The sequence below is a fragment of the Phocoena sinus genome, chromosome 12 (assembly GCF_008692025.1).
Source record: "Phocoena sinus isolate mPhoSin1 chromosome 12, mPhoSin1.pri, whole genome shotgun sequence".
NCBI lineage: Eukaryota > Metazoa > Chordata > Mammalia > Artiodactyla > Phocoenidae > Phocoena > Phocoena sinus.
Genome location: NC_045774.1, coordinates 58,804,382 through 58,817,124, shown reverse-complemented (window position 1 = coordinate 58,817,124; position 12,743 = coordinate 58,804,382). Strand labels below are relative to the sequence as shown.

Below are 12,743 nucleotides of genomic sequence, written 5' to 3'. Positions count from 1 at the left end.
GATCCTCCAAGCGATGAGCCCCACCAGCATTTCCCAGGAACCACCTACATGCACACAAACCCTCGCTGATGGCACACGGGTCTCAAGGCACCGTCCTTCCCCCCACCCCAACGCCACCACCCCCCACCCCGCTCCCCTCCCCGGGGGCTCAGGGCATCCCTTTCTAAGCCATAGAACCATTTTCCTGTTACCTACCCCGCTGAACACTCCCTTCATCTATTTTCCATAGAGATCTCACAGAAGAAAAAACACTCCTATATCACTCCTTTCCTAAAAAATATACTTAACAAGAAATACTAATTTTGGAAGCGGGTAAGCAGTCCCCTTCTCGAAAGCCTCTCCAGGCTGCATAGCAAGGCATGCATCCAGTTGTTCCAGTTATACTAACTAAAAGCAGTATATGCGCTGTTACTGCGTAACAGTATGGTCTGAAACATGACCAAAGGTGTTAGGCTGCTGGCAGAGACAAGGCTGGGGCAATCAGTGCTTGATGGCTTGAAGGCAAGAAAGGAAAGGGCACCACAGCCTGGCAGCTGCTGCAGCCGCTGCCAACTGCAAGAGGACTTCATCAAGGGTGGGGGGCACAGGAGATCCAGAAAGCCACCAGAGGCTGCAGAGCACGAAACTCAGGTTTGGGGCCCTAATTGCCCCAAAGCTGTCCTGGCTAAATGCAGCGATCTGGTGGGGAGTGACAACGGCCCAGACACAGGCAGCCACAGGGAGCAGTCTCTTCCCTCAACGTGAGTCCCTCAGTGACACACATCTTCAAGTGCTGACAGCCAACGCCGAGCTGAACAAGGATCTCTCAAATCCGATCCAATGTATGTAGATGATTCAAGCCTTGTCTGGTCTTTTGCTATTTTCTCCTCCATTGCTGGCTTAGAAAGTCCTGAATAATCTCCCTGCTTCTCTGTCCAGACTGACCCCTTGCATTCCAGTTCCCCGTCATAAAGACCCTTTTTCTGTTCTCCAAACACCTCATGCCTGTCAGATCCCCTAACTGAAGTCCAGATTCAGTGTCATATTCCCAGAGGACAACTTACCAAGCTAAGCATGTCATTCAACCGTCCCAGCACTGCCTTAGGAGCACCACTGCCACACCCATGCCCTCTTCTGTACAGAAACCAGCTCAGAAAGCACAGGCCATGGGGAGGCAGGACTTGGGGGGTAATATCATTAGCAGGGCGCCAAAACCCTGGCTGGGTGAGGAACCTTCCCCCTCCAACCTCCCAGCTTCTCTGCCTCCTGCTAAGAAGACCACCCCTCCCTATGCTGCTTCTTTGTAAGAGCTTTAAGGTGAACCCCTGACCAGTGGGAGCCATTTGGAGGAGTGGCAGCAAACTGGAGGAACCACAGTGGTGTGGGGATGCCTGGAGCTCACCTCCTTACTTTTCTTAAACTCCTTCAGAGGTACACAACCTGTGTCCTAAGCTTTAGCCTTGGCCCAGTGCAAATTCCTGGGCAGGGAAGCTGACGTCCCTGGTAAAAGGAGACCTCAAACCAAAATAACTAGACATCTGAGGGGTACAGTTACTGTAAGAGAAGGGCAACAGATAATATATACAACATGAGGCAGAATGATTGGGACAGACCGAAAAATTTAATTAGCATAAGAAATATCCTCCAAGGGATAAAGGAAGAGATTGTAATACAAACCAAGGGAAAATATTAAGAAGAAAAATGTAGAAGTTAAACACAATGGATGAGATAAATAATAGGATGGATACAAGAAGAGAACAGAGGGATGCAATGGAAGCTCAGAAAGACGAATTCTCCAAGAAGGAAGAAGAAAAGAATAAAGAGATAGGTTCAGAAACACAGAAAATAATAGCAGAGATTCCAGGATCCAGATAATCAGGAATAGAAAAGAAGAAGGAGAAACAAACAAACAAAAAAGAAAAGGAGGGCTTCCCTGGTGGCACAGTGGTTAAGAGTCCACCTGCCAATGCAGGGGACACGGGTTCAAGCCCTGGTCCAGGAAGATCCCACATGCCGCAGAGCAACTAAGCCCATGCGCCACAACTACTGAGCCTGCGCTCTAGAGCCCGCGAGCCACAACGACTGAGCCCTCATGCCACAACTTCTAAAGCCCGCGCACCTAGAGCCCATGCTCCACAACAAGAGAAGCCACCGCAATGAGAAGCCCCTGCTCACTGCAACTAGAGATAGCCCGTGAGCAGCGACAAAGACCCCATGCAGCCAAAAATAAATTAATTAAATAAATAAAAAATAATTTTTTTAAAAAAAGGAAATGTGAAGAACATTGATAATTTCTTAGAATCAAAAAGAGATTAAAGACTTCAGGTGAAAAGAGTTTATAAAGGACCAAATAAGATACATGAAGACCCACACCAAGCCAGTTATGATGACATTTAAGAATGCTGAGATTAAAAAAAAAAGAAAAGAATGTTGAGATTCAATGTGAATTCTAAAAGCTTCCAGAGCGAAAGAAAAAGATCCAGATTAACATCAGACTTTTCAATAGCAACAGCAAACCAAAAAGACAATAGAGTAATATTTTCAAAGCACTGAAGGAAATGAACTCTGAACATAGAAGTATCAAATGTGCGGCATAATAAAGATGTTCTTGGGCATGCAAAGCCACCGCAAGTTTGCCCCATAAAGGCTCATTCAAAATATTCATCAAGGAAGTACTCATATAAAAAAGATAAATAAATCCTGTAGGATAAGATACATGGGAAATAAAGCTAGTCAAATAACTTAGTAAGTTTTCTGGCCTAAAAAAAGGACCATAAAAAGAGAAAGGATTTCCAAAATTCCAGAATTAAAATATCAGATAAAAGCAACACACCTGGGATAAGCCCTGAGAAGAAAGAGACCCAAGGTTCACGCAAACCTACTAACAGACTTGTAGTATTAGAGGGAAAGCACAGATTTTGACCCATATACGAAGTGAGTGGGGATAAATAAACACAAATTTGGATCTTAAGAGCAACCGCCATAACAACAAAAATAGAATTTGTTTTTAAATAACAAGAAAAACATTTTTACCTATTAGAAAGCAGGAAATGAGATAAAATAAAAAACAAAGTATAGTAAGGAGAAAAATATTAAATAACATGTTAGAAATATGTCCTAATAAAATAATCATTGCAAGTGAAATGGATTAAACTCACCAATTAAGGACTCTCCGATTGGTTATAACTAACACATTGCCTACAAGAGACAAATACAAAAAAAAAGTAATAATAATAGAGAAAGAGGATGAAGAAAGATATCCCAAACAAATATGAACCAAAAGAAAGCTAGAGGATCGATCTGAATATCTGATAATATAGAATTCAAGGTTAAAAAAATCATAAGGGACAGAGATGGGTATTATATACCAGAAAAAGAAATAAAGCAGTAAAAGATGTGATCTTTCATAGTATGTGGACCTAACAATATAACCTCGAATAGATACATACTCTTACCTAAAGCAAGAACTGACAGAATGACAGGAAAAGAGAGAAATCAACAAATACACTTGAATATTTCAACCCAATCCTTACAGAAACTGCTAGAAGCGGCAGACAAAAAATAAAGAGAGGAGCTTCCCTGGTGGCACAGTGGTTAAGAATCCGCCTGCCAATGCAGGGGACACGGGTTCAAGCCCTGGTTCAGGAAGGTCCCACATGCTGTGGAGCAACTAAGCCTGTGTGCCACAACTACCAAGCCTGCACGCCTAGAGCCCGTGCTCAACAACAAGAGAAGCCACCGCAATAAGAAGCCCACACACTGCAACGAAGAGTAGCCCCCGCTCACCACAACTAGAGGAAGCCCGCGTGCAGCAACGAAGACCCAATGCAGCCAAAAATAAATAAATAAAATAATTTTTTTAATTTAAAAAACTAAATTTAAAAAAACAGACATATAACAGGTCTAAACAATACACTAAACACGGTCAAACAAGTAGATAAAGCGAGAGCTCTACTCCCAGGGAATATGATTCTATTTTCAACATTTATAAACAAGTAGCCATATACTAGGCTAAAATGTCAGTGAATTCCAAGGAATTAATATCACAAAGACTACCTGCTTTGACCATAAAATTCAAAAACAATAACAAAAATCAAAGTTTTTTTTAATGTCTATGACTAGAACTTAGGTGAAAAAGAAAAACATAAGGGAATATTTTTAAAAAATATAATTGAATGACAATGAAAACACAACCTGTCAAATTTGTGAGACACAGCTCAAGCATTACTCAGAGAAAAATTTATATTTTAAACGCATTCATTCCTCTGTTCCCTCTCTAAGGCTGAAATGAGCAAGTGCTTCCCTGAAAGTCACCCAAACAGAACAACGAAGCAGTAGGAAAAACTCTCACAAAATCTACAAATATCTCTTTGGTGGCCTGCTGGACGTTTGTCCCCAGGATTCATTAGAGATAAATATAATGCTTCCAACAAATAGAAACCTAAAGGAAAGAACCACGTCAGGCTCACCTTTATTTATAGGTTCCCAGTAGGCCAAACTATTAACCAAAGAATACTCTATGTCAGGAAAAAATAACATGGCCTTGAACACTACGAAAGCCCAGACCCTTGTGATCACTCATTAAATTGGATGTAAAAATCAACAGACTGGGATCAAATCTCCTAAGTATCTACTAAGGACTGGGCACCACTGCTTTCATACCCACCCCTCTGGCACCAAGAGCGAGCCCTTCCCACCCTGTGAGATTAAGTACTTCCCCCCCTAGCCAATATTGCTGCCACGAGGATAAAACATATTTGCACAAAAGTACCTGATAGGGTAAGTCAGCCATCCTTAAATAAGTTTCCATTTTCAAACAGAAAGGAGATAAACTGGGGACACCATTGTTAGGTCTTGCAAACTGATGCAAAATAATAGCATCTTTGGAGTCAATCTCTTGCTGTTTCCTGTCAAAACCAAAACAGAAAAAAAAGAACAATCCACGTGTTACACATGCAGTTCCCTTAGTTCCTTAGAGGCCCCTGCTGGGCTGTAGCTCCTCAATGGACAAGCAGGTCTGTTTGTCACAGGGGCTTACCTCACCAACAAGCACTTAGAGGGGGAAGGCTTGGTCAAAACACAAGAGAACCTCACAAACTCTGCTATTACCATAACTGCAAGGGCTCAGGAGAATAACATGTCAACCTCTTTCTGGTACCTGTGGCCTATGGGCAGGATGTGTACTTTCTGGTATAGGTCCACCTCTTCTCCAGCTGGCTATGTCTACCTGCCAGGGACAAGTTGGATGGCTAAAAAGAGATATTCTGTGCTTACTGTGCATCAGGCATTGTTCTGAGGGCTTCATGGGTATTATCTAATTTAATCTTCACAATAACCTTTTGAGGTAGGTACTACCGTTATCCATGTTTTGCAGATAAGGAAACCGAGGCACAGAGAATAAACTTGCCCAAAGTCCCATTACTAGTAAATGGCAGAACTTGGACTAAAGCATGTAGTCAGAGCCTATGTTCTTGACCACGAGGCTGTACCATGAAACAGTCTATTCGTCCACAGGACCTCGGAATAACAGTGCAGATTTGCTCTGCCACGACTCAAGTCTGCAGGGAATCTGAGGCTCTGTATATTCTGGTCCCTCTTTCAAACTCTCCATGCCCTCACCTGACCTTTCACCTGTGGTGCCGAGGAACCTGGCTTCTGGTGCTCTCTCCTCCTCTCTACCTTCACAGGTTCCCCACTTTCACCACACAGCATATATCCCAGTACCCCTGCCTTTTCCCTTTCTTCTGTCTCAGCCACACATCTATCTTTTCCTTTGGCTACTTTTCTGGGTGGTGAGGACTTCCCTGGTAGAGTTCTTCAATAGCCACCACGTAGGAAATCAAACACTGGATTACACTTATGGATACCTGGGGTCAAGTGCAAGCCCTACTTCCTATTGGCCACGTCACCCAAGACCTCTCCTCCTCTCTCATTTGGAAAGTGAGGACAGTACCAATTCTGCCTCAATTATCACGAGAACTAAATAAGATAATTTCTGTAAACATTTGGTGAGCTTTCACGCATTAAGTGGTGGACTTTATTCTCATTCAAAGAGACATGGTCTTATCTCCTTAAACTACAAAATCTCATTCCACACAGTGGCACTCATACACCACATTCCGGAACCTTTTGCAACTCCCATCTTTCACTCTACCCAACCATTTCCCAGTCAGATAAACCTCACTCTTCCTCCTTGGCCTTCCCTAAGCCTCTGGTTCCTTCACACTGTTCCTAGTGTAATCTCACACTTCCTTCTACCCAAGCAAGCAAGGGCAAGCTCTTCATATCATCATCACAACGATGCCCACTTCCTGCAGAAACTCCATTCAGTAAAGCACACTCTTTTGGAGAAGTTTACCACCAGAGCGCCCTTTCCACTTACAGAGTTAAGAATGACTAATTTTGAAAATACCAGTCAAAAGAATAAAAATATTTGCCACCTTCTGGCAATACTTGTTATAAAACAAAGGTTTTCACTTAGATGAAATGTTTGGGAGGTCAGATACTAAAATTAAGATGCCACTTGGACTATGTTTCTAAAAAGTGCAAACTGTAGCTTTGACAATTAACTGACTTTGTCCAGTCAAGTAATTCAACTCAGAGTGGTAATTTCATGTAAATTAGCCAGGCAAAAAATTTAAGAACTGAAAGAGAGGAGATAAATGTAAAATCCCCTGCTCCACTGGCCAGAACAATCTAATTCTGATGGTTAACTTGGGCCATGTCATAATAAGAATGGATGTGACCAGCATATGCCAATGACTTTGTGTACCTCATACATATTAAATTATTTCATTCTGATAGTACCACTACAGAGCAGATATTGCTATAGTTTAAATTTAGAATATTATATCATACTTATATTTTACAGTAGACAAGGAAACTGAAGCTCAGAGAGGTTAAATAACTTGCCCAAGGAATACCAATTTAAGATCAAGTTGTTAATAACGCTAGTTCCCAAGCTCTTAAGCACTTCGACTACAACAAAAGTGGGCAATACCTCAGTTAATTTTATTAAAGTAGCTGGTTTGACTCAGACCACGCAAACCTGGAACTTTCTGATGAAAGTCTGTAATAATTAATGATGGCCATCTTTTATTGAATGCTTACTATAACGTCGAACTCTGGCTAAGCATTTCACATGTGTTAACTCATGCAGTCACCTCTGTGAGGAAGGCTGCTATTATTATATCCATTTCACAGATGAGAAAACTGAGTAACCAAGCTTACTCTCAGGTCCAAGGTTACATGGTTGGTTAAAGGCAGAGTGAATTTGAACCCAATCTGGCTCTAGAGCCCTCCCTCCAGGTCAGGAAGCTCTCTCTGTAATTTAAGACCAGAGGAGCAGGTAATCTGGACAGCTACATTTTATAAAGTGCCCTTATAGTGAGGACTGTCTAAGAGAACACCTGTCAAGCAGCAAGACTAACCCCTACGCCCATGGTGAAGGACATCACAGATGACCATGCCTCTGTGTACGGTCGATGGGCTGTTAGTTTATAGAGATCACGTGACCCATGGGCTGCTCTGATTCCCTAAGTTTTCTAGGGCAGGCTGAGCCCATGTGCCTAAAGTACAAACAAGCTATGGGTATCAAGTCATTCCTGGGTCATTCAATTTACAAACAACAGATTTCCAAATGCTGTACTGAATTAAAGAGAGCTTGCAAGGCTCTCTCCACTAGGGGAGGATAAAGTAAAGGGCTGGGACTCTATTTCTTTAAAAATACTGTGATGGGAAATATATGAGTAAAATCCAAAATACCTACTTTGGTTATTATACTCATTAATTAAACTTCCGAAATAATTCTTACCTGGCAACTTTACTTTCCACTCTGGAGATGTACCCATAGATTAAGGTTAAGTCTACGCAGCAGGAAATCCAAGTACTGTGGTGAAGAATATGATTGCCAGTGAACTCAGACAGCGTAGCCATTTCAAGATGGATTTTCCATCCCACATATTTCAGATTGTTTTGTGTTTTGCCTAAACTACACAGACAATTGAAACTTAGATGTCCCATCAAGTGAAGGTCTCTATCGTGTAGCCTGCAAATCCCAGTGCCACATTTTCCTTGGTCTTCTTCCCCTATTCCCTCTGTGCCCCTAGCGGTTGTCAAAAACTCAGGTCTGTGCCACAGACTTGTCTTCCCTGAGCAATGCCCCAGTTCGCTTCCTCTCCGCCATCAAAACTTATTCCAGAATTGGTACTTGTTAGGAGAAAGTAGTAGAAGTGCGGGCTCCGCAGACACACATTCTCAGATTTGAATCTGGATCCTACTATTACTACGGGATCTTGGGTGAATTCCTTAACCTCTCTCAGCCTGAAATTCCTCATCTAAGAAATGGAGATCAAGCATTCAAAGGCAGTTGGCAGTTGCGAAGGTTAAATGCAATCACATAGGTAAAGCACTTCTAAGCAGAGCCACCTATTAAGGGCTCAAAAACAGGCAGCCATTTGGTTATTATTTGCATTACAACAGGGTTTCCCAACTCAGTGTAAACATCTGTCAAGAAACAAAAGTGAATAAACCAAGGATTAAAAACACTTTTTCAGATAAGTGTCCAAGTGGGCAAGGGGCTCTTCTGGGCGCAGAGACCACACCTACCAGGGCGTGGCCTGCTCCCAAGGTCAACTCTGAGCTCCCCCACCCACCTCCCCATTTCTGCAAGGTCATTTAAGCAAGTTTGAGACTCAGTCCTGTAAAGCTGTGCCTCACTCCCTCCTCAAAGTGGAAGACTGGTGAGAAGCCACATGGTTCGGAATCCTCCAAAGGCTTTGGACTGGCATATGAATTTCAGAACAACTGGGTTACCATTTCAAGCACTGCACAAATGTTTTCGTTTTCCATATGGCTTGAAACCTAGCTTGAAATAGAGTTCTAAAACTGGAAAATACATAAAATAATCTAGAGAAATAATTCACTTAATTTTTCTAATTTGGTTCAACTAGATTCAAGACACTGTGCTAAGTGAGAGAATTCAATGATAAGCTTAAAATGAAACTTCCCAATTATGAAAGACAATACATTTCCCCAGACCTAAATGATTTCCACTCTCTCGGAGACTAAAAATATTCAAAATACCTGTTAGGCTGCTACAGTGTCCTCTTGGAATCCCTGCAGGCCTGTTAGAGGTCACCTCTCACTGTCTTTGTTTATAAACCTCCCCCATGGGAAGAAGACATGAAGACACATTTTCTCACTCTTTAGAAAATACTGGCCAAGAGGGACATTCTGAGCTATTGAAAACTGCTCTTTGCTGGTCCTCCCCCCAGTGACAGAGGGCTCAAACACATGAAAATTTTAACCGTAAACTGGAATATCAATTAGCCAAACCACTGGTCCCGGCAGCCTATGGCACTATTCTACTCAAACAAAGATCTCGTGTCCGGCTGGATGTACCAACAGCAGGGGCCTCCATTTTCTGGTATTTCCAAGTCAATCCTGTAAACATTCTGCAGCAGGCAGCAGAGGCAACTGTTTAGGGCCTGGGGCAACTCCCATGCAGGCCCACGTGCTAGTTCAGTCCTCTGGATCTCCTCCTGTTCGCACAACAATGGTATTTAAACCTGAAGCTGGTGCTTAGCTTTAGATACCAGATTAGCACATAACCGGGTTAAGGCTGCATCAAAATTGCACACTCCGCTGTGCATCCCTAACAGGGACCCGGAGGTCTCTGAAGCTTTTGCAATTTCAGCCTTTTGATGATGTTGACACTTGGGGACGGACAGTGGAGAACTAACCTTTAAGTAAAAGATAAGGTTAGTGGTTAATATCCCAGCATTACCATCTATAAACAAATAGGGCATTGCATAAAAATGTAACTTAGTATTTCTGCAGGACCTAATTCTATTGTTGCAAACACACTGCAGTTAAGATCAGACTATTATGCTCCATAACAGCCCAGAGAATTCTTGCGTTTAGCACCGAATGATAGGGAGACAAGTGTTTTTCCCTCCCAGTACCAGTTTAATTCTCCTGTCAACTCCAAACTGCCCCTCACGGCCAGGTGACCACGGACTGCCTCTGGCGAAAGGGAAGGACAGGACTCGGGCGTTTGGGCGTTGTGACCGAGGGGCTGGCACGGCTCCCCTCTCGCGCCAACCCTGCCCTGGCCAGGTGTCCCTCTCTGCGCCCCTGCGCGGGGCCCTCTCTCCGGCTCACCTAATGACCAGGAGTTCGTGGAGCAGATACGCAGCTGCGGCCAGCAAAGCTCCCCCGGTCAAGTAAAGGGTTTTCTTCCACCAGGGATCGGAGCCCAGCCCTGCCATGATCCCACCGTAATCCTGCAAAGGGAAAGCGATGATGTCCCCATAAAAGGAGAAGGGCTCCTCGGACCCGGCCCACCAGCCGAAGAAGGAGACGCTCTGGTTCCAGCTCAGATCCACCACGCACGGCCTGGACGAGGCAAAGCCAACCCCCCAGTGCATGCTGCGCGGCTGGCTGCGGGCGCCCCTCCCAGGGCCCGCGCCGCCCGCATGGGAAGGGGCCGGCGCGGCCGGGCGCGGGCTCAGCGGCGCACTGGCGGTGCGGGCGGCGCGGGCGGCAGCGACCGAGGCGGCGGCGGAGGAAGAAGGAGGGCGCGGGCCGCGGGCGGCGGGCCTGGCCGGCGGGGCCCCGGGGCCCGGGGCGGCAGCGGCGGCCGCCGGCTCCCCCCGCAGCGGCCTCTCCGCGCCGCTCTTTGTGTCGGCGCCGGGAGAAGGCCGCGTGATGTCATTGCTCCCTGGGGCAGGGAAACAGAGGCGGGATAAAGTCACCTACCCCGCGCCCTGCCCCCGCCCCGCATCTCCGCGGTCCGGCGGCCTCCGCCCCGGCCGGAGCTGCAGGGCTGGGCGAGCCGGGCGGGCTCCGCGCCTCCAGGCGGCACGGCCGGGAACGGCTCGGCGCGCGAGGGCAGGGCTGCGGACGTGGCTGGAAATGCGGCTCCCCCCGGAGGAAGCTGCAGTCGGGCCCGGATCTCCGTCCCCCACCGCCACCCCCGGCCCGTCCTCCGCCTCCGCTCCAGCCCCTCCCGCAGGCGCGAGAGCGGGGCGCGCGCAGGACTCACCTGCGGCCGCGCAGAGCTCGGGCAGAGACACCGCCCAGCGCGAGCCGGGAACCGGGGCCCGGACAAGGTCGCGAATTACGTTGCTCCGGCCGTCAGGAAAGCGCTGTGTCTTTGCATAACTCATAAAAACACTTATCACATTACACAGTTACCTAAGTCTCGGCAGTGTGCCCACGGAGGGATGTCTGGTTTGATAAATAACAACAAAAATGTACTCTAGAGCGATTTCCCCTCCGACAGACGCAGCCCAAGTCCTAGTCTTTCCCCTTGGAAATCATTACCAGGGAACTCAGGGAATGTGGGGTGTTGCTGTTGTTTTTCCTTTCCTTTTCGGTGCAGAAAATCTGTCAAACGTGGATGTGTGTGTTTGTGTGATCAATTTTATTCCCTTTAACATCATTTTTAATAGTTCCTACGTACAAAGAATAGGGCCGTGCTTCATACAAGTGCATGATGTACACACAAATTTTAGCAAGAGCATGGATAGTTTAAAATCGTTTGAAGGAATTGAAAAAAAATTCAAGTGGCGGGCGGGGGGGTCGGCGGTTATCACTCTTAAGGTGAGAGGATGGATATAGGAAGCCTCCACGCGTTTGCGTGAGAGAGCCGACATTGGAGTGAAGGGTTACACGCCCTTCTACTTCCCCTGCCGCCCTAGCCCCTTAGAACAGGCAGTGAAGGCGGTCATACAGCTAATAATGTGGGGCGCGGTGCCAGCCCCCACCAGGTAAGGGCAGCCAGGCTGGCGCCCAAGCACCAGCACATGAGGGGTCTCAAACACCCCTGCAGACGTTTATGGGACCTCTCAGCAAGAAGCAGAGCATGCGGTTGGAAGTGAACCTTCCACGGGCAGGTTGCAAGGAGTGGAACCCAAGGGCCTGCTTCAGAGACAGAGGTGGTCACCAGACTGTCTTCCGGGGAGAGAGAGCAGGAGGCCGCATAGGAAGCAGAGTGGACAGGTTTGGGATCCGAACTAAAGGCTCTGTGCAGAGAGGGGGCAAGAAGCACTGGCACCAGGGATTCTCCATTGTTCTTCCCCCATGGCATCCGCCTATGCTCCCTTTAAATGTTGAGCCAGTATTTAAAGAATATCCGTTTGTACCTAATTATTGGCCTGAGTGTCTAGGTCCAGCCATGAGGACCTACTGAGATGGTATGAAGACCTGGGGAGCCAGAGTGAGCGTCTTTACTCCACCCCTCCCACCACCACCGCCAATTCTGAAAGCCTTGGCGTCATAACCATGACATTAGCTCCAAGCTAGAGGCATCTTGTTATTTTTATTTTTTCAAGAACCTTGTTTTACTAACTATTGAGGTATTACAAGAGAAAAAAAAGGGGGGCTAATATTTATTGAACACCTGTCTGTCTAGTGATGATACATTTTTCAGTAACTCGCCAAAACAATCTGTGTTAAATAACTATTGGCATCCCTATTTTACAAATGAGAAAACTGAGGCTCAGAGAGGTAAGTTAACAAGCTCAAGTCCCAGAGCTAGGTAATGATGGAGCCAGGATTCAAACCCCATGTGTCCCACACCAGCAGCCCTTTGGGCTTTCTACCACCTACAATGGCTCTCATCCCAGGTACCAGTGCTGGAGTGCTGTCTATGGTATTTCTTCTTTAGGCCATCGGTCTGTGGCTCAGTCTTCTGAACCACGTCTAAATCCAATGACTACAAAGCCTCAAACGCCTGCCTGTTATGCTATCACCTTTTG

General features: G+C 46.0%; 2 protein-coding genes across 8 annotated transcripts in view; both read right to left on the bottom strand.

Annotated features, from left to right (window-relative positions):
* The window catches only part of FAXC (failed axon connections homolog, metaxin like GST domain containing), an 86,150-nt gene that overhangs the window by 70,602 nt on the left and 2,805 nt on the right, over positions 1–12,743 (bottom strand). For 3 of the 7 annotated variants that reach the window (XR_004352576.1, XR_004352577.1, XM_032651629.1), the window contains exons 1-3: positions 10,144–10,429; positions 7,793–7,867; positions 4,751–4,886 (exon numbers count right to left, since the gene is read on the bottom strand). Coding sequence is in view for 5 of the 7 variants with exons in the window: in XM_032651629.1 (XP_032507520.1) it covers positions 4,751–4,886; positions 7,793–7,867; positions 10,144–10,409 (477 nt within the window). In the remaining 2 variants the exon portion in view is untranslated. Of the gene's footprint in view, positions 1–4,750; positions 4,887–7,792; positions 7,868–10,143; positions 10,430–10,740; positions 11,010–12,743 lie in introns of those variants that run through there. The other 4 variants (XM_032651631.1, XM_032651632.1, XM_032651633.1 and 1 more) reach the window with 4 other exon arrangements.
* Positions 4,805–12,743, bottom strand: part of COQ3 (coenzyme Q3, methyltransferase) — a 42,690-nt gene continuing 34,751 nt past the window's right edge. The window contains exon 9 of the mRNA XM_032651634.1: positions 4,805–4,886. The gene's annotated coding sequence lies outside the window, so the exon portion shown is untranslated. The remainder of the gene's footprint in view (positions 4,887–12,743) is intronic.